The sequence below is a fragment of the Mustela lutreola genome, chromosome 17, assembly GCF_030435805.1.
Source record: "Mustela lutreola isolate mMusLut2 chromosome 17, mMusLut2.pri, whole genome shotgun sequence".
Taxonomy (NCBI): Eukaryota; Metazoa; Chordata; class Mammalia; order Carnivora; family Mustelidae; genus Mustela; species Mustela lutreola.
In genome coordinates, this window is record NC_081306.1 from 1,321,186 (window position 1) to 1,341,506 (window position 20,321).

At 61.7% G+C, this 20,321-nt stretch overlaps 3 protein-coding genes across 7 annotated transcripts; 2 read left to right on the forward strand and 1 right to left on the reverse strand.

The window, feature by feature from the left end:
- Positions 1-150: 150 nt before the first annotated feature.
- ALDOA (aldolase, fructose-bisphosphate A) lies at positions 151-5,500 on the forward strand. 3 transcript variants are annotated; one of them, XM_059155693.1, is made up of 9 exons: positions 151-257; positions 2,696-2,822; positions 2,907-3,118; positions 3,694-3,748; positions 3,864-4,024; positions 4,381-4,464; positions 4,592-4,766; positions 4,911-5,110; positions 5,199-5,500. In XM_059155693.1, exons 2-9 carry the CDS (start codon positions 2,711-2,713, stop codon positions 5,292-5,294), a joined length of 1,095 nt encoding a protein of 364 aa, XP_059011676.1. In that variant the 5' UTR covers positions 151-257; positions 2,696-2,710; the 3' UTR covers positions 5,295-5,500. The 3 variants fall into 3 exon arrangements, with proteins under 3 accessions (XP_059011676.1, XP_059011675.1, XP_059011674.1); XM_059155692.1 differs by lacking the exon at positions 151-257 and adding an exon at positions 1,217-1,401; XM_059155691.1 differs by lacking the exon at positions 151-257 and adding an exon at positions 2,342-2,495.
- A 1,823-nt stretch (positions 5,501-7,323) lies between these two features.
- On the forward strand, positions 7,324-14,527 carry PPP4C (protein phosphatase 4 catalytic subunit). 3 transcript variants are annotated; one of them, XM_059155696.1, is made up of 9 exons: positions 7,324-7,460; positions 7,686-7,850; positions 11,120-11,171; positions 11,760-11,810; positions 12,033-12,134; positions 12,619-12,792; positions 12,895-13,021; positions 13,813-14,002; positions 14,087-14,527. In XM_059155696.1, exons 2-9 carry the CDS (start codon positions 7,753-7,755, stop codon positions 14,214-14,216), a joined length of 924 nt encoding a protein of 307 aa, XP_059011679.1. In that variant the 5' UTR covers positions 7,324-7,460; positions 7,686-7,752; the 3' UTR covers positions 14,217-14,527. The 3 variants fall into 3 exon arrangements, with proteins under 3 accessions (XP_059011679.1, XP_059011681.1, XP_059011680.1); XM_059155698.1 differs by having other exon boundaries at positions 7,356-7,479; XM_059155697.1 differs by having other exon boundaries at positions 7,391-7,573.
- TBX6 (T-box transcription factor 6) lies at positions 14,426-20,190 on the reverse strand. Its single transcript, XM_059155690.1, has 9 exons — positions 19,449-20,190; positions 19,067-19,237; positions 18,742-18,976; positions 17,489-17,756; positions 17,228-17,374; positions 17,064-17,134; positions 15,892-15,965; positions 15,626-15,809; positions 14,426-15,543 (listed from the first exon to the last, which is right to left on the reverse strand). The coding sequence occupies exons 2-9, from the start codon at positions 19,182-19,184 to the stop codon at positions 15,330-15,332; spliced, it is 1,311 nt and encodes a 436-aa protein (XP_059011673.1). The 5' UTR covers positions 19,185-19,237; positions 19,449-20,190; the 3' UTR covers positions 14,426-15,329.
- Between the last annotated feature and the right edge of the window lie 131 nt (positions 20,191-20,321).

Here is a 20,321-nt window from a genome sequence, read left to right on the forward strand (position 1 = left end):
CGCCCCAACTAGGGCAGCCCCAGGGCTTCCTTTCCTCACTGTAGGCCCCACGCTGGCATGAATGTCAGGGGCTTCAGGTTTCCCTAAATATAGGTCCCTGCCAGGGGATCCGTGGCAAGGAAAGGGCAGAGGGCACCGGGGGAAGTTGGGGACATGGGCTGGGGGGAGGGCAGGAGCGGCCTTATAACCCAGCCCGGGAGCGGCCGGGCTCACTCGCTGCTGACCAGGCCCTGCCCGCTTCTTCTGCCTCCTCGCAGGTGGGCGCTGGCGGCGGGACCCAGCAGGGATGGGGTCGGGGTCGGGCTTAATGGGTCCGGTTTAGGAGGGGAAACCTGGCCGATAGGATGAGGGGTTCAAAATGCGTCGGGGACTAACCAGCTAGGGACAGATCTGATTTGCACGGGGAAGTCACATTCCGGGGAGACGTCTTCGCAGGCCCTCTGGCGCCACATCCCCAGACTTGCTGGGGCGAGCGGTGGCTGCCGCGGGCCGGTCGGGGCCGGTCGGTGCGGGCCGCGGCGGAGAGACCTGCGCACGCGTGGCGGGGCCGGCGGGACGGGCGCGGCCGCGGCGCCTACACCCGCGAGGGGGGGGGCCCGGGAACCACGGCCCCGCCGCCCTCTCGGACTCCGGGAGGACCACGGGAGCCGCCGCTCTTCCGTCCGGGCTGGCCATCCTGGGAGGGGCGGCCCCGCGCCGCGGAGCCCGCAAGGGCAGCGTACGGGCGAGGCCGGCCGACGCCCGACCTCTGGGCCCGCCCCGGGGTGACACGCGCGGCCTTCGGCGCAGGCCGGAAGCGGGGGCTGCCCCGCGCCACCCGGCCGGGCCTGGGGCGGGGAGGCTGAGCCTCCGTCTTTCCAGGCTCTTGCACCCGCTTCCCCCACGCCCCATCCCCTCCGGTCCCCGAATCGGCTGAGTCACGGTGCCCCCGAACGCGCCAACTGGGGGGGGGGAGGGGGAAGGAGGAGGGAGGGAGGGGGAGGGACGCGGGGGCCCAGGCGGCCCGCAGGATGTGGCCCGAGTCACGTCCTAGGGGGCCGGGGGCGGGATCGTGTGCTCGCCGAGCTGTCCCCGCCCAAGCGCCGCCTCCGGGCTTCGCCTTTCGGGGGCGGCCTCTGCACAGCTCCGCGCCTGCCATTGGACGCCAGGGCGCCTCCGGCCCCCTTCACGGAAAATCACCGGCGGAGGCTGGCGCGGCGCCTTTATAAAGCCCGGCGCCACCTCCCTCCTCCCGCCCCCTGCGCCGCCCCCTCGGGAGCCGAGTCGGCCGCGTTCCTGCTGGAACGCGCCGCAGAACCAGAGCCCTGGTGACGACCGTCGCGTTCCCTCCGTTCGTGCGCTCGCCCGCGCGCCGCCCTCCGCCGCCCTCCGCCGCCGCACGTCCGCCCCCTCCCGTGCCAGGTGAGCGCCCCTCGCCACGTGCGAAGGTCAGGGCCCGGAGAGGAGGACCCTGGGGGCAGTCGGCAGCCCGACCCCATCTCCCCCACGCAGCTCGGGCCCAGCGTCGCGCCCTCCCCGCTCGCACCTACACGTAGGCTCCCGGCCCGGGCTCCGCAGCCTTCTCCAGCCGAGCTCGGTGTGCTGCGCAATGCAGCGGCTCCGCGCGCTGAGTCATGGCGCGGGGAGGAAGCCGGGCGCGATGGAGGGCCATTCTCTGTCCTCCTCTTGCTCGGACCCCAGGTGCTAAGCCTTCCGGCTCCTCCGCCTCTGCGGGGGTCCGAAGAGGCAGCGAGGGGAGGGGGCCAGCTCCCAGACTGCCTGAGGGTTCCGGAGAGCGTGGTTGGGCCCTGCGCTGGGGGGTGGGCGCCCCCGACGAGGGGGGAACCCCATGGAGGCGCCTGATGCCCCGTTAACACTTCCCGTGTCTTTCCTTATTGGGTGACCTTGATTGTGAGCCTGGAGCAGCTGCGGCGGTGCGAGCCGACTGGAGCCTTTTCTGGGGAAGGGGTGGGCCGCTTGCTTCGCTACCATTTCTCAACCTGTATGAGCAGTGAGATGGGCAAACCTTCCTCCTAACGCCACCCTGGGCTGGGCTTCCTCGGCTGCCCTTTCCTTGGCTTCTGATTATTGAACTGCCCTTTCTTTGAACACTCTTCCCAACCCTGGGGGGAGAAGCTTGACCTTGGGGTGTCCTTGAGGCTTTGGAGCCTGGGCCAGCCCTGGGATCCTGGGTGGATTGGAAGGCCCTGACCAGAGGATTTGGGTTCTAAATCTCGGCTCTGGCCCTTGTGCTGTGGGACTTGAAGCACTGAACTTTCCCTTTTCTGGGCCCTTGGGTTGGGCCCTCTGCCTGTGTGCCCTCTCTAAATTCTAAAATACTCCGGTTCGGTTCTGCTTCTAGGCAAAGTGACCCCATGGCAGAGCGCTTGCAAGAAGGGTCCGGCTTCTACATGACCCGACTGTCTATGGCTCTGGCCTATTGCATTGCCCCAGATGCCAGTACGCAACCCCACCCACAGCTGGGAAACACCCAGCAACAGACAGAGTTAGGAAAGGTACCGGAGGCAGGCCTAGTATAGGGAAGTTGGGTGCAGGGGAGGGCTGGGGACAGCAAGTGGCCAGAAACCTGCCAGTGTGGAGCAGGGGAGGTAGGGAACTTTTGTCTGGACTTCCAGGAGAGGGGTCCTGTCCTGCTGGTCGGGAGACCACATGAGACCCAGCTAACCAGTCCTCCCCGTCTGCTGCCTCTGCACAGGAACCGACCGGCATCATGCCTTACCAATACCCAGCACTGACCCCGGAGCAGAAGAAGGAGCTTTCTGACATCGCTCACCGCATCGTGGCTCCGGGCAAGGGCATCCTGGCTGCAGATGAGTCCACTGGTATGGGCAGGACGCAGGAGGAGGAGTGCCTAGGGTCGAGGGTGACCGGCTGACCCCTTATTTCCACGTGCTGCCCCTTTGCAGGGAGCATCGCCAAGCGGCTGCAGTCCATCGGCACTGAGAACACAGAGGAGAACCGCCGCTTCTACCGCCAGTTGCTGCTGACCGCTGATGACCGCGTGAACCCCTGCATCGGGGGCGTCATCCTCTTCCACGAGACCCTGTACCAGAAGACAGATGATGGGCGTCCCTTCCCCCAAGTTATCAAATCCAAGGGCGGTGTTGTGGGCATCAAGGTGAGGGGGCGGGGTCTCGGGGTGCGAGAGGTGACGCAGATGGGGGAGAGAAGGCCAGAGTTGCAGGCTGTGCTGGGGCGGGCGTCGGGTTGGGGGTCTGCCCCAGGTCACTGCCAAAGCGTATGTGAAGAGTGAGAAACTTAGAGGATCTGTTGGCTTTTTTTTTTTTTTTTTTAAAGTAAGCCCTACATTCTTTGTGGGGCTCAAACTCCCAGCCAACCTGAGATCAGAAGACACAGGCTCCACTGGCTGAGCCAGATACGTGCTCCTGCTTGGCATTTTTAATCCTTGTAATTCTCAGCCCAGTATTCTTCCGTCGTACAGACCAAAACCAGAAACTCAAGGCATGATGCGTGTGGCTCACCGGGTTAGTAATGACTAGGAGCCCAGGCTCGCTCTGATCACATCCCCATGTATTTTCTAAAACCTCCTGGGATCAAGTATTGTGACTACGTGAAAACGTTTGCAAAGCGAGGTACCTACCGCTCAGGTTGAGGAAGGTGAGGGCAGAGTGCAGTGCTCGAGGGCACTTCCTCATCTCACATTGTTAATCACACCCCCCTAACTCCCAACAGGTGGACAAGGGCGTGGTGCCCCTGGCAGGAACAAACGGCGAGACTACCACCCAAGGTGAGAAACTGCTCCGCTCCCTGCCCTCCAGACCAACCCATTCCAGGCCTGACCCCTCTGGCTGCCACCTGCCCCCCTCCTCTGCCATGCTCTGACTCCTCTGTACCCACTCCAGGGCTGGATGGGCTGTCCGAGCGCTGTGCCCAGTACAAGAAGGACGGAGCTGACTTTGCCAAGTGGCGCTGTGTGCTGAAGATTGGGGAACACACCCCCTCAGCCCTTGCCATCATGGAAAATGCCAATGTTCTGGCCCGTTACGCCAGCATCTGCCAGCAGGTGGGCTGGTGGGTCCCCAGCAGGCCACCTCCCACCTGCTTTGGTTCCAGAACGTCAGCTAGCCTGCTGCTCATCTGTCAGGATACATACCACACCTGCATCCAAGGCAGCTGTTCTGGAGCCTCAGCAAGCGTCAGGCTTGGGCCCATGGAGGACACCCGAGGGCCCTGTGAGCCGGGGTGGGGTGGGGGTATGATTGTGGGGATGGCTCAGAGGAGATCCCTGTCTCCTGAGGTCCGCTGCAGGCTGTGAAGCCGTGAGTTTCTGTCATGGACAAAAGGTCTTGGCTGATGGCTGCGGAGAGCTGCAGGTGGGCTCCGGGTTAGGGGGACTCATGGCTCCCCTGTCCTCCACAGAACGGCATCGTGCCCATTGTGGAGCCTGAGATCCTCCCGGACGGGGACCACGACTTGAAACGCTGTCAGTATGTAACCGAGAAGGTAAGGTGCCTGCCTTTGTGGGTGGCGTGGTGGCTAGGCAGCTGGGCCTCGGGCCTGGGGACTGACCTCTGTCCCCACCCCGCCCCCAACTCCACCTCAATTCCACTGTGGCCCTGCTCTGCTCTAGGTGCTGGCTGCCGTGTACAAGGCTCTGAGTGACCATCATATCTACCTGGAAGGCACTCTGCTGAAGCCCAACATGGTAACCCCAGGCCATGCCTGCACCCAGAAATATTCTCATGAGGAGATTGCCATGGCAACCGTCACAGCACTGCGCCGCACAGTGCCCCCTGCTGTCACTGGTGAGAGCTTTATCCTCCTCTTGACCTGTGGGAGGTGGACAACAACCATAGTCCTTAGCCCATTGGTCAGATTGTAGAAGCGACTACCAAACCCCAGGTGTTTGCGTACAGCCACTTAACTGCACTTCAATCCTTGCTGGGTAGGGATCACCTTCCTGTCCGGAGGCCAGAGTGAGGAGGAGGCATCCATCAACCTCAACGCCATCAACAAGTGCCCCCTGCTGAAGCCGTGGGCCCTGACCTTCTCCTATGGCCGAGCGCTCCAGGCTTCTGCCCTGAAGGCCTGGGGTGGGAAGAAGGAGAACCTGAAGGCTGCCCAGGAGGAGTACATCAAGCGAGCCCTGGTAAGGATGGGACTGGATGGAGGTGGGCAGGGTGCCAGGGCAGGTGGAATTCTGATGAGACCTCACTCTGGCTCCTTTCCCCTCTTAGGCCAACAGCCTTGCCTGCCAAGGAAAGTATACCCCGAGTGGTCAGGCCGGGGCTGCAGCCAGCGAGTCCCTCTTCATCTCTAACCACGCCTACTAAGCGGAGGTGTCCTAAGGCGACCCCCTCAACACTCCAGCCCCTGCCCCTCCACCGTCACTCTCGAAGAGGGGGGCCTCAGCAGGGCTCCAGGCTGCTCTCTCCCATCACTTTGCCTCCCACGTGACATTGGTGTGTGGTGTTGTCTGTATATGCTAACTCCATTGCTCTTTCCAGCCCACTGCCAATAAACAACTATTTAAGGGGGAGTCTGCTGTCTGTGTGGTGGTCGGGCCAGGGGACGGCTGGGGGAGGCGGCAGCGCCTGGAAGAGTCCTTGTTCTCTGTTTGTCCTTGAGAGGCAGGAGAAAATCAAATGGGTTTGGGAGAGGACCTTCCTGCTTTTACTCTTGCCCATGTCTTCAGGAAGAGACCTTGTGGGATTTTCTCCGCCATCAAGGGCTTTTTTTGCCCCTTTTTGCCAGCAGCACCCAGTAAGGCCCACAGTTGGGGACTACATGTGAACTGTTAGGCTCAGCTGCGCTTTCAGACCCAGAATTTACAGATGGAGAAAGGCTCCTGTGAGAACGACAGTCACTGACAAAAGCCAACATCTCCCGAGTACTGTGAGCCAGGCCACACAAGTGAGCTCTATGAGTAGGTGTTCATGCTTAAGGCCATACTGCTTGAGATGGCACTTTCTTGATGAAGACAAGATTATTAATACATACGTCCTTCATCTACACTGTTGAGCTGGTCTGTTTTCCCATCTTAATAGGAGATGAGATTAGAACTGGCTTGCTTAATCTTCTTTGGGGCGGGGAAGCCCTTGAGAAACCCAGAATCCCTTTGCAACAGTGACCTCAGCAACGCATACAGAACTGTGGGGCTCAGGTTCCAGGTTAAGCCCTGAGCCATTGTAGCTGCTGTATTACATGAAGCCATGGTGAAGGCCCTGCACTTGACCCGTGCCATGCCCTGAACCCTTCTAGCTGGGGTGGAGCAGTTACCTACATGGATCTGAACTGTTAGATCCTGGTCATAACCGGGGACCTCATGAATGAGTCTTGCCATTTCCTGAGTTTCTTGATAACGGGCCCTTGACTGTGTCCGCTTCCTGCTAGAGAAGAAAAAAAAAATCTTGACTTTGTGGTCTCTCTGGACCTAGCAGAATCCCTGTGCTGATGCTTGTAGAACGGACTAGGACCTTGCCAGAGTTAGGGACTCTGTCCTTTTTCTTCGATGCACATCTGCATGTTGCCTACATACAAAACCAAGCCCACCCTGAGTGCTCCTCTAAACCTCGGCCTCACTTCTGTGCCTGGCTTCACTTCCGCTCTCTTTGAAAGTCAAGAAAAGCAAAAATTGAAGGTCAACGGAAGATAGCCAAAAGGATTTTTCTAAAAGGGAGCAGCCTGTGCAAAGGCTCCCGACACCATGAAGTATGCTTAACAGACCAGCCGTTCCCTTCAAATGTCACTTTGGGGGTTTTGGACCTTTTGTAGTAACAGGGAACTCCAGAACGTGTAAGTGACAGATGGAGGAGAACCTAGAGCGGATTCCTTGAAATGGGCTACAGCCTGCAGACCAGAGGAAGCAACGGAGGGGTGGATGTCTGGGGCTATTCTGGAATCGGTCACACTGAGACGGAAGCCAGGTGTGAGCAAGGTGGCCTTTCTGCCTCTCACGGAGAGGTCCTCCACGGCAGGGATTTCCCCGCGGCCGGGGAAGGAGGCTGGGCCAGGCTGGCTCCATCCGTCGAACTTGCACTGAGCTTCGCCGTGCCGGGCTCAGCCGTGTTCTAAGCACCGGGGCTGCAGGTGGGACCCCCGGGACTGGAACGCGGGAGGCCGAGTCCGATAAAACGTGCAGCGAAGCTCCACGCGGAGCCGCAGCTCGGCTGGCTTCCCTCGCTGAGGCCGGAGGGGAGCGGCCCGAGGCGTCCTCCCGCCCGACCGCTCCCGCCCGCTCCGCCCGCGCCCCCCCCCCCACCGCAGGCCGCCGACTTCCGCTTCCTCCGCTCGCGCCCATTCTTAGGCTCGGGAGGTGGGGTTCGGGGCGCGGCGCGGGAGGGGCGGGTGTGTATGACGCCACATCCGGCGCGCGGCGGAACTGTCCCCCTTGGCTTCCGCGGCGGGGCCGGAAGTAGAGGCGGCGGCGGCGGTGGCCCACAGCGAAGGGAAGGAGGAAGGCAGGGAGCCCGGGCGCGGGAGCCGGAGTCGCGGCGGCGGTAATAGTCGGAGACCCCTGTAGGCCACCGTCCCGAACGCGGGGCCGCCGGCTCCGACGGGAGTTCGCGGGGAGCGGCCAGGGCCGTGGGACGGCTGGGGATCGGGGGCCGATGTGAGCGGGGGCGGGGGGGTCGGGCCAGCTCCAGGGTCGCGTTGCCTCAGTCCCTCCGCCCCCGGCGCGCTGCGGACAGTCTGATCGACGGGCGCGTCCTCGTCTTTCTCAGGAGACCCCTGTGCGGTGCGGAGGGGGCGGCGCCCCCGGCTCTGACCCGCGCCGGGGGGGGGTGGGCCATGGCGGAGATCAGCGACCTGGACCGGCAGATCGAGCAGCTGCGGCGCTGCGAGCTCATCAAAGAGAGCGAAGTCAAGGCCCTGTGCGCTAAGGCCAGGTGAGCCCGGTGGCCCCGCTCTGCGGGGGTTCCGGCCCGGGGCAGACCCAGCTGAGGACCTGGGGCCTCGCTCGTCCTGAAATCTTTCCCGGAGAGGAGCAGACTAGGGCCACTTCCCTCGAGGAGCAGCCGGCCTGTTGGGAGAAGACAGACCCGGAGAAGGACACTCACAGTGTTAGGGGATGTGTTTTCAGTGGCGTTAGAGAGTTTTCGTAAAAAGTATTGGAGCAGCTCAGGGAGGCCGCCCTAACTTGTCGGGGGAACAGAGGTTTCTTGGGAGAACTGAACTCTGGGGATAGGCCTCGAAGAGTAAGACGATGAAAGGGAGTGTCCACCAGGATAAAAGTCCAAGGCAGGAAAGCAAAACACTCTGGCTTATAAAACTCTTTTAACTCTAAGCACCGCTCCTGAAGGCGGCTGGTGCTGTCCCCGTTTTGCAGGTAGGGACTCGTGTTCAGAGTCAGCCAGCAAGTAAGGGATGGAGCCTGAAGCCAGCGCTCCAGGTCCTGTCTCCAGGCCGCCGCGTGGGGTCACCTCGTGTTCTGTGTGAAATGGTAGCGGATAAGCCAGAGTAGCATTAAACCCGACGCGGCGGGAGACCCCCCCGGGAAGAAGGATGACCGGGTGGTTACGAGCTCAGGCTTCAGAACGCGGTGGTTCTAGGTGGGAATGTGAGTGCCGCCGCTTACTGGCTGGGACGGGGATCGCGAGGTCGCTGGCCAGTTTCTTCACTTGTCAAGAGGGAATAATAGTATTTAAGAAGACGGTGGTGAAGCACCAGTAAGCTGGTGCTTGGGACAAGCTCGGCGCCGCGCGTTGGTACGACGTAAGCTCGGCGGTCTTCAGGTGTTGCTGTCAGTACCGAGTAGGACGAGGGGACCGCCCACGAGGACTGATGGCACCAGGGAAGGCCTCTAGGAGCAGGCGGAGTGGAGGCTCTGAGATGCGTGGGCACAGTGAGAAGGCCACTTACCCGCCTCCCCTGAGGTACTTTTTGTGGCTTGTATCACACTGCGGATGGTTCTGCGGGGAAAGGGCCAGCAGGATGACCCTACATTTGCTGAACAGCAGGCCCGCCGTCCTACAACAGGCCTCCCACTGACACGCCACTCCTGTCTTCTCACGGCAGTCTTCTGAGGTTGGACTATTTTACATGACTCCTAGAGGCCTCGTGACCCGACTGAGGTCACCCAGAGAGAAAGTGGCCGCCTGACTTCTGAACGGGTGGCTCTCAGCCCCATGCTTGGCTTTACCTCAGACAGACCCACAGCGGCCAGACCAGGCCTGTTTGACGAGCCGGCACGGCCTCGTTTTAAATGCGTGTCTGTGACTCTGTGTTTCGCCAGCTCAAGAAAATCTCCCTGCCTGGGCCGGCCCCGAGGTGTTTTTAGTCACCCCTGTTCTCTCAGTCTTGGGAGGCACTTTTAGGAACCAATTACTGCTTGGCACCCTTCTTTTTCCTGTAAGACTCACCTTGCCCAAGGGCCTGGATTGACTTGGTGGTGATGGTAGCTAGTGCTCGCATCTAGAGAACTAGTCGCCACGTGCTCCGGATGGATTAGCGTAATGAGAGAGCAGAGGGGTTTTGTGTGTGTGTGTGTGTGTGTGTGTTTAAAGATCTTATTTATTTGAAAGAGTGAAACAGAGGGAGAGAGACCACGAGTAGGGGGAGAGGAAGAGGGAGAAGCAGACTCCCCGCTGAGCAGGGAGCCTGACGTGGGGCGCGATCCTAGGACCCTGAGATCATGACCCGAGCTGAAGCAGATGCTTAATGGACTGAGCCACAGCAGCGCCCCAGAGCGGAGGGTTTGAATCAAGTGGTCTCCAGTATGAATTCCAGCTTTGTCACTTGTAAACAGTGTGACCCTGCTCAAGTCACTTTACCTCTTCAGAACTTTGATGTCGTTATGGAGCTCGAGTGGGATTCTGCGTTTGCGGGGAAAGGGACTGGGACTTCGGCAGGCACGTCCTAACGGTGGCATGTGTTGCGGAAGTGGCGGTGGGCAGGTGTGAGCCCTGAGAGGGCAGATGGTGCGCTGTGAGTGACAGCTGGGGTCAGAGACTGGCCCCTGTGCCCAGAGCGTGCTGGGCCCTGCTAGCACCGGTCGGTGGGGCGCGTGAGACCGGAATCTGTGGATGAGACTGGCACAGATTCTTCGTCCATTAGGCTTCTGAATTCTACGTCTTTCACTCTCCAGCTTTGTGACCTTGATCCTGCCCTTTTTTCTCTAAGCTCGGTTTCTCTGTCAGGTGAGGATGAAAAGAGCCTCAGCTGGTCAGCTGGGAAGGTCGTCACAAGCAGTTGATGTGGAAAGATGCTGGACACGAGAGCCAGTCCTGGTGGGAGGGCCTGGTTGCCAGATGGGCCCTCAGACCCCGGCCAAGGCTTCTTGCTGTTGCCAGAAAGCCAAGCACGCACGCTTCCCTCCAGCTGCCTCTGTCAGCGTACGCTCGGGGACATAGGAAAACCACCCGAGCTCGGGGTCCCCTAGTCTGCTCGGAGGCTGGCAGGGAAAGGTAGGCAAGTGCCCCGGGCCCTCCCACACCAGAGCGGTTTGATTACAGCGTCAGAGGCCAGAGCCAGGCCTCCTGTTCAAGTCCGCCCTTTTGGACTCTGGCCAGTTTACTCCTCGGAGCAGTGGGCGGCGCCACAGTGTCTGCCTTTGGGTGGGCTCTTCCGTCATGGACGAGAGCTCTTCCTGCGGTCCCAGGGCAGGGCGTGATCTGGAGTGGTCCCTGCCGCTGTCATCAAGGTGGAAACCCGGAAGCATGGCGCCTCTTCCGTTGGCTGTTACCGACCAAGTGGTTTTCTGTCGTGAACTCCCAAGGAGTAGTAGACTCCACTGCAGGGAGAAATGAAAGCGCAACGTTGTCACCCCCTCTAAATAAGGAAGGAGCACAGCGCAGGTCCGTGACGCTGTGTCTGATGACTGGGTGCCTTCGGACGGCCTGGGCGAGGCCTCCGTGACGGGCAGAGAGGGACTGTCGGCTCCGCGGGGGCCACGGTCTCAGAGCGCTCCAGCTGAGAGAGCCGCCTGAGCAGAGGGCTCTGTTTCTGGAAGGAGCCCTGGACGTGTGAAAGGGCAGCCGGGAGGGTCAAGGCTCGGAAGGCCGCTGCCTTCTTGGAAGGGCTTCGGATGCAGTAGGAGTCTGGGCTCCGGCCTGCGGAAGCGCGGTCAGCCCGCCCTGGCCTCTGACCTCCTCAGAGAGATGAGGAGTCGGGCTGGGCTGGCCCGGCTGTGGTGACCCTGGTCTTCTCCTGTCTCCAGAGAGATCTTGGTAGAGGAGAGCAACGTGCAGAGAGTGGACTCGCCCGTCACCGTGAGTACCGCCCGCCCCCGCGGAGCCCGGCGTGCGTTCTCGGGGCCCGGGCAGTCCCCTTACTCCTGGCGGCTGCCGAGGTCTGCCCCTCATCCCTCAGAGCCCCGGAGGCCGTGTGTCTACTCCCTCTCCTGCCTTCGAGGGAGCCTTGCTGTTCGAAGTGGATGTTGTGGGAAGGCTCTTCTGATCTGTGGGGGCATGTGCTTGGCCTGAGCAGAAGGCCTCTTACCGTGGCAGTGATTGTGCTGCACACGCTCGCGTGTGTTCTCTGTCCTAGTAGCTTTCTTCTGGGCTCTCTGAGGGGAAGGGGAAGAGGGAGAGGAGGGGGTCGGGCCTTCCAGAAGCTGTGGGTCTGGCTGTAGACCTGGCTCGAGCTCTTGCCCTCCCAGAGCAGTTGGCACTCCAGGCGGGATGGGGTGTGATCCAGACCAGGCGAAGTCAGGGTAGGGGAGTAGACTTGGCCCTGAGAAGTCGAGACTTGGCCAGGAGCGGTGAGGAGCTCCTGCAGCTGCGGGTGTTTTAAAGGCTGGTCTCTGGGAGCGGAGTTTCAGACTCTTGAGGTCCAGCCCGCCTCTCTTCACCTCCCAGGTGTGTGGCGACATCCACGGGCAATTCTATGACCTCAAGGAGCTGTTCAGAGTAAGTGTGGGGTGACTTGGGGACCGATGGCCTGGGGGCTGACTGGGAGGCCCCCCTCACTGAGAGCGGAAGCTGTGAGTTTGGCGCATGGCGGGCAGGTGAGGGGCTCTAGCTAGGTGGGCCGTCGGAAGGGGGCTGCCGCTTGATGGGCAAAGAGGCCACCGTGGTGTGGGACATTTTGGGACCAACCAAAATCTTCCTGCCTCTACCCCCCCCCACCAGGTGGGTGGTGATGTCCCTGAGACCAACTACCTCTTCATGGGGGACTTTGTGGATCGCGGTTTCTACAGCGTCGAAACGTTCCTCCTGCTGCTGGCACTTAAGGTGGGAACCCAGGCTTCGGGTGCTCCCAGCTGGGCCCTCGGGCCTGACCTGTTTCCTTTCTGCCCTGGTCTCCTGACCCATCCGCCCCCAGCTCTGAGCTGTTCTGCTGGGGTCTGGCTTGCCAGGGGGTGGGCATAGCCACTTCCCTTGCCTCGAGGGCGTGTGATGGGGCCCCTGGAGGAGAAGCAGGAGCTGCGCATTGGAGGGGAGGGAAGAGAGGACCCCTGTGTTCAGGCAGGGGCAGGGCATGGAGTTCGCCTAGGTATGGTGTCTGTTGGTGGGCGAGGTGACAGGGCACCGGGGGTCTGGGTAGGCACCTGTTGGGGATAGAGGAGCCCGTGAGTACGTGGTTGAGTGGGGTAAGCCTCAGATCCCCCAGAGGAGGGACACGGGCCTGCGAGGTCGGTGCTCCGGGAGGGGTGCGTGAGCTGACAAGGGAGGGACCGAGCCCAGCCCCCAGCCCCGTGTGGGTGGCTGCCCGCAGGTTCGCTATCCTGACCGGATTACCCTGATCCGGGGCAACCATGAGAGCCGCCAGATCACGCAGGTCTACGGCTTCTATGACGAGTGTCTACGCAAATACGGCTCGGTGACCGTGTGGCGCTACTGCACTGAGATCTTTGACTACCTCAGCCTGTCGGCCATCATCGATGGCAAGGTAGGCCGGCCACCAGGCCCTGCGGGGATGGGAGGGCGAGGGGCGGCACCGGGAGAGGCATGGGGCTCAGCGCGCCTCTGCTCCGTCCTTGTCCTCCTGTAGATCTTCTGCGTGCACGGGGGCCTGTCCCCCTCTATCCAGACCCTGGACCAGATCCGCACGATTGACCGGAAGCAAGAGGTGCCCCATGACGGGCCCATGTGTGACCTGCTCTGGTCTGACCCCGAAGGTGAGGGCGGGCGGGCCGGCAGGCGGGCTCTCCCTTCAGTTTGGCAGGAGACTGAGGAAGTCCTGTGGTTAAAGGGACAGTTAAAGGTGACAGTGTGGAACGGACGGTCGGGCCAGGCGGTGGGGAAGAGCGGAGCAGGGCCGGGTCTTCACCAGCACCCTTGGTGGGGACCGGGGAGCATGGGCTGAGCTGAAGCTCAGAGAGGGGTTGGGCGTGTGTCTCATCGCTCAGAGGCTTGTTGGGGACAAAATCCTCTGCGCCCTCAGTGTGGAGGGGCTTCTGCAGAGGGTGGACTCCCGGGACACTGGCCCCATGAGGAGCCCTCATTTTGTGGGGTTCCCCAGCCCGTCTGGAGCAGAGCTGAGACTGAAAGCCGAGTCTCCCCAATCCCAGTCCAGAACTCCTTCTGTGGTCACACAGCATCCGCTCCCTCACTGCCCTGCCAGCCCAACCGGGGGAGGGGGGCGGGAAAGCCCCCTTCACACTGGCTGGACCCTCCCGCGTGGTCACTTCCTTCTACTTTCGGGTACACCTGTCACAGCCAGTAAATCACACGGTCACTGATGATGGGGTTGCTCCGACTGTCCGAACATTCTGTCTCCTTTGGATCTTAGCGGCTCCCACACTTGCTGCCCTGTCCCCGGGATCCCCTGGCGCACACCCGGGCCCTGGTCCGGCCCCACGGGCCTGATTGGGAGAAGGGGATGGCTTGTTCTCTGTTGAAGGGCGGTGGGTACTGGAGGGGCCTGGAGGACACCCCCTCCCCCCATCCCTGCCTTCCTTTGCCTCAGACACAACAGGCTGGGGCGTGAGCCCCCGTGGGGCCGGCTACCTGTTCGGCAGCGACGTGGTCGCCCAGTTCAACGCGGCCAACGACATTGACATGATCTGCCGCGCGCACCAGCTGGTGATGGAAGGCTACAAGTGGCACTTCAACGAGACTGTGCTCACCGTGTGGTCGGCGCCCAACTATTGCTACCGGTGAGCCACCGGGGCCAGGCGGTCGGGGTGGGGTGGGGAGCCGGGCGCGACACGCCGCTGACGCCCCCCGCCTCCCGCTTCCAGCTGCGGGAATGTGGCCGCCATCCTGGAGCTGGATGAGCATCTCCAGAAAGATTTCATCATCTTCGAGGCTGCTCCCCAGGAGACCCGGGGCATCCCCTCCAAGAAGCCCGTGGCCGATTACTTCCTGTGATCCCTCCAGCCCCCTGGCCCTCGGACCACTGTGACTCTGCCCTCTTCTCCAGACTGAGGCTGGGCATCGGGGGCTGTCTCGGCTCTGCTCTCCCCCCGGAGAGGGCACTTCGAGGGTGAGGACTTCTCTCTGGAGAGGCTCGGAGCCTCAGCTCCAGGCTCCTCTCCTTTCTCCCCACTTGAACCATGGAGTTTCCAATAATTTTCTGGTTTTCTTTTTTCCTTTTTCCTTTTTTTTTTTTTTTGTTTGTTTTTAGATAAAAAATTTTGAGAGAAAACAAAGAAAAATTCTAATAAAAGGAGAAAAATGGTCTTTGGGTTTGTGTCAGACTTGATCGGTCACAAGCAGCAACGCCAGCCTGGGCCCTGGGGGCACAGAGGACCTTGACTGCCCCAGAGCTTCCTGGTCTAGATCTAGTGACAGTGACTGTTTCCAGAAGGCTTGCCACATGCTAGGTGGAGGGCTGGGTTCTCAGAAGCAGCTTATTTAATTCTCATTTAATTCAAGTGAGCATCAGGACACTGATTTCCCCACTTCCCTAAAAAGGAGATAGCCCGAGAGCTGTGGATTCACACGCATGAGGTCAAGCAGCTAGAAACTGGCAAGTCAAAATCGGGGCCCAGGTCTCCCCACAAAACCTCCGCTCACCCAGCCCCGCCCACGGCTAAATAGCATTAGCTGATGTTTTTAGAGCACCGAGGTCTTTGGAGGTTTATTAACAAAAATACTCTGGTCCTGACAGCGGACCAGTGTGGCCTGCACTGGGGCCAGGGGGTAGAACTTGCAGAGCCCAAGGGTGAGGCCCAGGAGGTGGGAGCGTTGGGCAGTGGCCCCATTTGGCCAGGCAGAGCCTCCCTCCATTCACACCGAGGTGAGAGCCTGGAAGGGGAAGCTGGCCCCAGCTGGACTCCCAGCAGCTTAGCCAGAGCTTTGAAGCCGGGGTGGGTGGGAGTGAAATCAAAGTGTGAAGTGGGGTGGGGGAGGCCCCAGGCAGCCATTTGGCATGGGGGATGGGGCCAGTGGAAGGAATGGGGCCACAGGCCTGGGGGAAGGGTGGCAGAGGTCTGTGATGGAAGATGGGGTGTGGGGGCAGGCAGAGGGCCCAGGGACACCTCAGTACATTGGTTTGGAGCCTACATCCAAGTAAGCCCCAGGGCCAGGGTAGGCAAGGGGGAAGGGGCCCCCCTGGAGGAAGTGTGAGGCAAAGGGTGCTGGGGGAGCAGCGGCTGGGTACCCCGAGCCCCCTGGCCCAGGCTGCAGCTCCAGGAACGCAGCCGAGTAGGGCGCTGGACGCCCCGAGTCTGGAGCCTCAGGGAAGCTGGGGTTCCTGAAGTAAAGAGACGGGTCAGAATGCGGGAAAGGGACCCCCAGCGCGGAGGAGCCGAGCTCTGTGCCCTTGTCCCACTCGCCTGGTTGGAAGGTGACTGGGGGCTCCGTGGAAAGCCGCGGGGTGCAGCAGGTAGGCTTCGGCGCTGGAGCCGCCGCACAGAGGAGCTGGGGCCGGGGCAGCTTCCCGCGGGGCCGGGGCCTGCTCTGGGTCCGACTCACGGACGTCCCCACCCAGCGTGGAGTCGCAGGGGCCACCTGGTGCATCTGGGCAGATGGAGAGGACAGACTGGGTTAAGGGGGACTGGCACCTGAGGACCGGCCCCGTCACTCCTGAGACTGCGCTCACCTCCGCTCCCATAGGCCTCTGCGGCTCCAGGCTCCGGGCCCCGCAGTTTCCTCTTCACACGGGCATCTCGCTCCCTGGAGAACAGGGACGATGACGACGTGATGATGATGATGATGATGATGATGGTAATAACAGCACCTGCCAGGTGCCAAGCATTTCACCCTCCCAGGGACCCTGTCAGGCAGGTGCTGTTATTCTACCTGTTCTCCAGACGAAGGAACCGAAGGCCAGAGAACTAAGTGACTAGAAAGTGGCAGAGTCAGGCTCGATTTCCCCCTTAAAACTTTCCAGTGGTTTCCTGCTGCGTGTATTGCATTTGGGAAAAGGCTTCCAAGCTAGAAGGCGAGGGCGTGGTCCGAAGCCGGCTCCCACCCCCCCCCCCCCACCCGGCTTGCCGAGCCGCCCTTCGCCGGAGCCCTCTTCCGTCCGTCTGTCCCTGCTCCCGTCCTTAGCTCACTGTCTCAGCTCCCGCTCTTGTCTCGCTTCCTCAGGGAAGTCCTCCCGACCTCCCGTGGCATGGCACAAGCTCCCTCGTCATGGGTCCACAGTTTACATTTGTAAGGGTGACCCTTTGATGGCCGGCTCCCGGTCTGTCCCCGCCTTGACGGCAAAGGACGGCTCTGAGGGAGCTGAACTCGACTCAGAATAGAAGCCGAGTCCTAAACACACCTCCACTGTCCAACGTGGCTCCCCTTCACCGCTCTTGCCTTTTCCTCTCCAGTCGCACCGCAGGCACGCTCCTCCCTCAGGGCCCTCGCACAGGCTGTTCCCCCTTCTTGGCCCGCTCTTCCTCAGATACCCACTCTAGGTCCTCCAGGACTTGACCACGCCTCTAAAACTAATACAGGCCTCACTCCGGTCCATCCTCTCTTCCTTCCTGCCTTTATTTCTTTTCTCTTTAGAACCCATCCCTGACATATTATATTTCACTTATTTCTCTCTGTTGACCTGCCTACTCTGTCCCCTAGAGGACCAGTCCCATCAGGGCAGGGCCCTTGGTTTTGTTCACAGATGGGTCTCCAGCGTCTAGAACTGTGCCGGGCACACAGCAGGTGCTAAACGGGCAGCCGCGAGGGAATAAATGTCTTTACTTACTGCTGTGTCCCTGGCACACGGTGGTCGGCTCACAAGCATTTGTTGAACGAACCAGGGAATGAATGAACAGTGCCCACCTCTTACAGTTTCTGCCATTCTCCCGGAAGCCCTTGGCAAAGGGATTGGCGGCGATCTTCAGTTGTGTGATCTGGGGACACACATCCAGGGTCAAAGCTCCCGCGGCCAGGGCAGAGCCCACCCCTCCATCCCCTCCCCACCCCCCCCCAAAGCGGTCACTCACCCGCGGGTTCTGGTAGGCTGTCACAGAGATGAATGCCGTCTCGGGGAAGCGGAAGGAGGCGACGCCCCCCCAGTGCTGGCTGCAGAGCTGGGCGGCCCGCACCAGGTGGATGCGGGGCTGGTACTTGTGCATGGAGTGCAAGATCAGCTGGGAGAGAAGGAGCGAGGTGATGCCCCGCCTGCCCAGGGTGATGCCCCGCCTGCCCAGGGGGGCCCCCACACCCACCCCTCAACTTGTCCTCCCCGCCAGCTGGGGCCTCACATGGCCGTGGGGGTCCAGGGTGCTGTTGGTGAGCTTGACACGATGGAAAGACACAGGCTGCCGCATCCAGTGGGCACCCGTGGCAGGAGAGTCGGGGTGAATGTAGACGCGGTCAGGCAGGCGGGGCTCCGCCTTGCCGCTGGGCTCCCAGCGCCGGCCCTGCCAGCGGTAGCGAGCCCCGTCCACTGGAACCACATCCAGAAGAAACAGGTAGCGGGCCTCGGGGTCCAGGCCAGTGACTGAGACTCGGCAAGCAGGGAACATGCGCCTGGACAGGGGAGGGATGGGAGAGGCCTGGCGCTACCGGCTGGGGCTGGGAGGGGGCACAGCGCCGGCAGGGGGCACAGCCGCTGTGGGCTCACCCAGCTTTGGCAGAGAAACGTCCACGGAGGTGGAATTAGAATTCAGAGGGCAGGGTCTTGGAGCCGGAGGCTTGTCTCATCCCATTTTACACTCGGGGAACAGAACAGACAGGAGATCTGACCAGAGTCACAGGGCAGATTAGGACCAGAGCCAGGACCCCTGACTCCTGGCCCCTTCCAACTCCATCCACAGAAGCAGTGGTGACACACTTCTGTCCCTCTAATCTTGCCGGGAGTCTGCTGCTCCCCACTCTGGTCTCCTCACCTAATCTCCAGCACCAGAGTCTACACTGCTGGCCAAACCTGGTTCAGGAAAAAAAAAATGTCCTGCCTGCATTGGGACGGAGGACTTAGCATGTTCGGGTCTGAGTTCCCGGCCTGGAAAGACACGGGCCACACACTGGCCACATCCCTGCCTCCAGGGGGACCCCAGACCTAGTCACATACTGACCCTGATTCTGGCCAGACTTCCCTGAATGCCAGTCACTGGCTGGACCTTGACCCTAGTGGTAGTGTCAGTGCTGGCTCTGGCCGCAGGTGGACCCCCGATTTGGGCCACAAATGAACCTATCACCCAGCCAGACTTTCTGACCCAGGCCCAGACTGACCTAGGACCCTTGCTATATAGGTTGGTCCCTAAACCAGCTACAGATTCCACAGACTGACTCTCGGCCCTTGCCACCAGCTGACTCCGATCCAGCCCTAGAGTCACCCTTGACCCAGGCCACACTCGCCCCCTGAACTTAGGCAGAGCTCTAGACCCTCTAGCAACCCCTAGACCTAGCCCCATTACCAGGAACTCTGCCTTTCCCAGGAGACCCCCACCGGGCACACCCTGGGCCCCTTGACCCTGGCCCCGCCCCCCGGGCACATCCTGGCCCCGCCCCTCACCTCCCAGCTTTGGTGATGATCATCTCTGTTCCCACAGAATTGAACTCTTTCCACAGCTCCCGGTTCTCCAGGCTCAGGCTGACTCCGGGGAGTGCATGAAGGGCCTCAGGGGCTGGGGGGGCTGGCTCAGTGCCCAGGGCTGGGGGGAGCGGGGGCAGGGGTGGGGCAGCACCCAGGGTGCAGGGAGCAGCTTCAATCCCGGAGAGGAAGCAATCCAATTTGGGAGGGTCCAGATCTAGAGAAGGGGTGGGGGGGCAGAATGAGGAGCCAGCAGAGGGTCACAGCCCCCAGCGGTCCCGACACAGGAGCTGGTCCCCATGCTCACCAGGGTAGCGGTAGCCCTCTGCCAGGGCAGGCGGGAAGCTGGAATCTGTCCCCGGCTGGGGGGGCCCAAGGCGGTAGCCTGTCCCCAGAGAGGGGTACAACTCTCGTGGATGGTACATGGAGTGCTCCCGTCTGGCCTCAGGTCACGCTGCCTAGAGTCAGTCCCCTGGTGCTGAGAGATGCCCCCTTTATAGCTCACAGCTCAGCCCCTTCCAGACCCAGGATCACAGCCCCTCCCCTATTTGGGGCCCTGGAGTTGGGCTGGGGTGGAGACCCCTGGGGACTGGAAGGGGTCCAAGAGGGGGCCGGATACCTGGGTACCCTCCCCTTCTCTCCCCCCCACTCCGGGCTTCATTAGCTCCGACCCCCTGCCCCCTCATTACATAATTAGCTCCTCGGCCTGATTGATCCCCCGGGGCTCGACAGGGACGCAGTTTGGCGCTTCCGGCCAGCTGGTCCCCGTTCCCACGGGGGGAGCCCCGGCTAGGGATAAGCTACTGAGGGGCGGGGCCTCGACCCTGGGATGGAGCCTCGAGTCCGGGGGCAGACCCTGGCGCCCCAGACTCGTCTAGCGGGTTCCCCCTGCCCCCTCCACTTGGAAGCCAGGGCTCGGAGGGACGAAGCATGACTGGCGGAAAAGAGCAGGGCTGGAGGCGCTCGGCGTGAGCTTGTTGTCACGCGGGGCACTGGGGACCTCGAGGAGTCCGCGGCCGAGGCCCGAACCCCTGGAGTCCTTCCTTCCTGTTCCCGGTTCCGCAAAACCTCCGCCCTCCGCAGGAACTCCGAAGTGCGGGGCCACGCGCAGCTCGACAGTCTCTGACCGCCCGAGCCGGGCTTTCCCAGAAGGTCCCGCGCTGGGGGCCCCTCGGAACTACACTTCCCAGCAAGCCCAGCGCCGAGATTCGGAAGAGAGGAGACGGACAGCTGCCGCTGGGGCCGCTGGGACGTGTAGTCGCGACGAGGGGCGCTGGAACCCGCGGCGCGCTCGCCTCCCGGGAGAGCTTGCCTCTAGGCGGCGGCTCAACGCTCAAGCCGAGAAGGCGCCGATCAGCCGAGGTCAAGGCCTCCGTAGGCCTAGTGGGGCTGGGAAGCGCCGGGGCTGTGGGATCGGTCCTCGGTCTCGGGTGGCTGAGCCCGCGGAGCGCAGACTCCCGGCTTTGACCGCAGTGCCTACCCCATGCCACGTGGGGCCCAGAAAAGACCAGGTCTATAGAGGCAGGAATCCGCATTGGAGTCCCCAGTTCCAGGATTCCGCG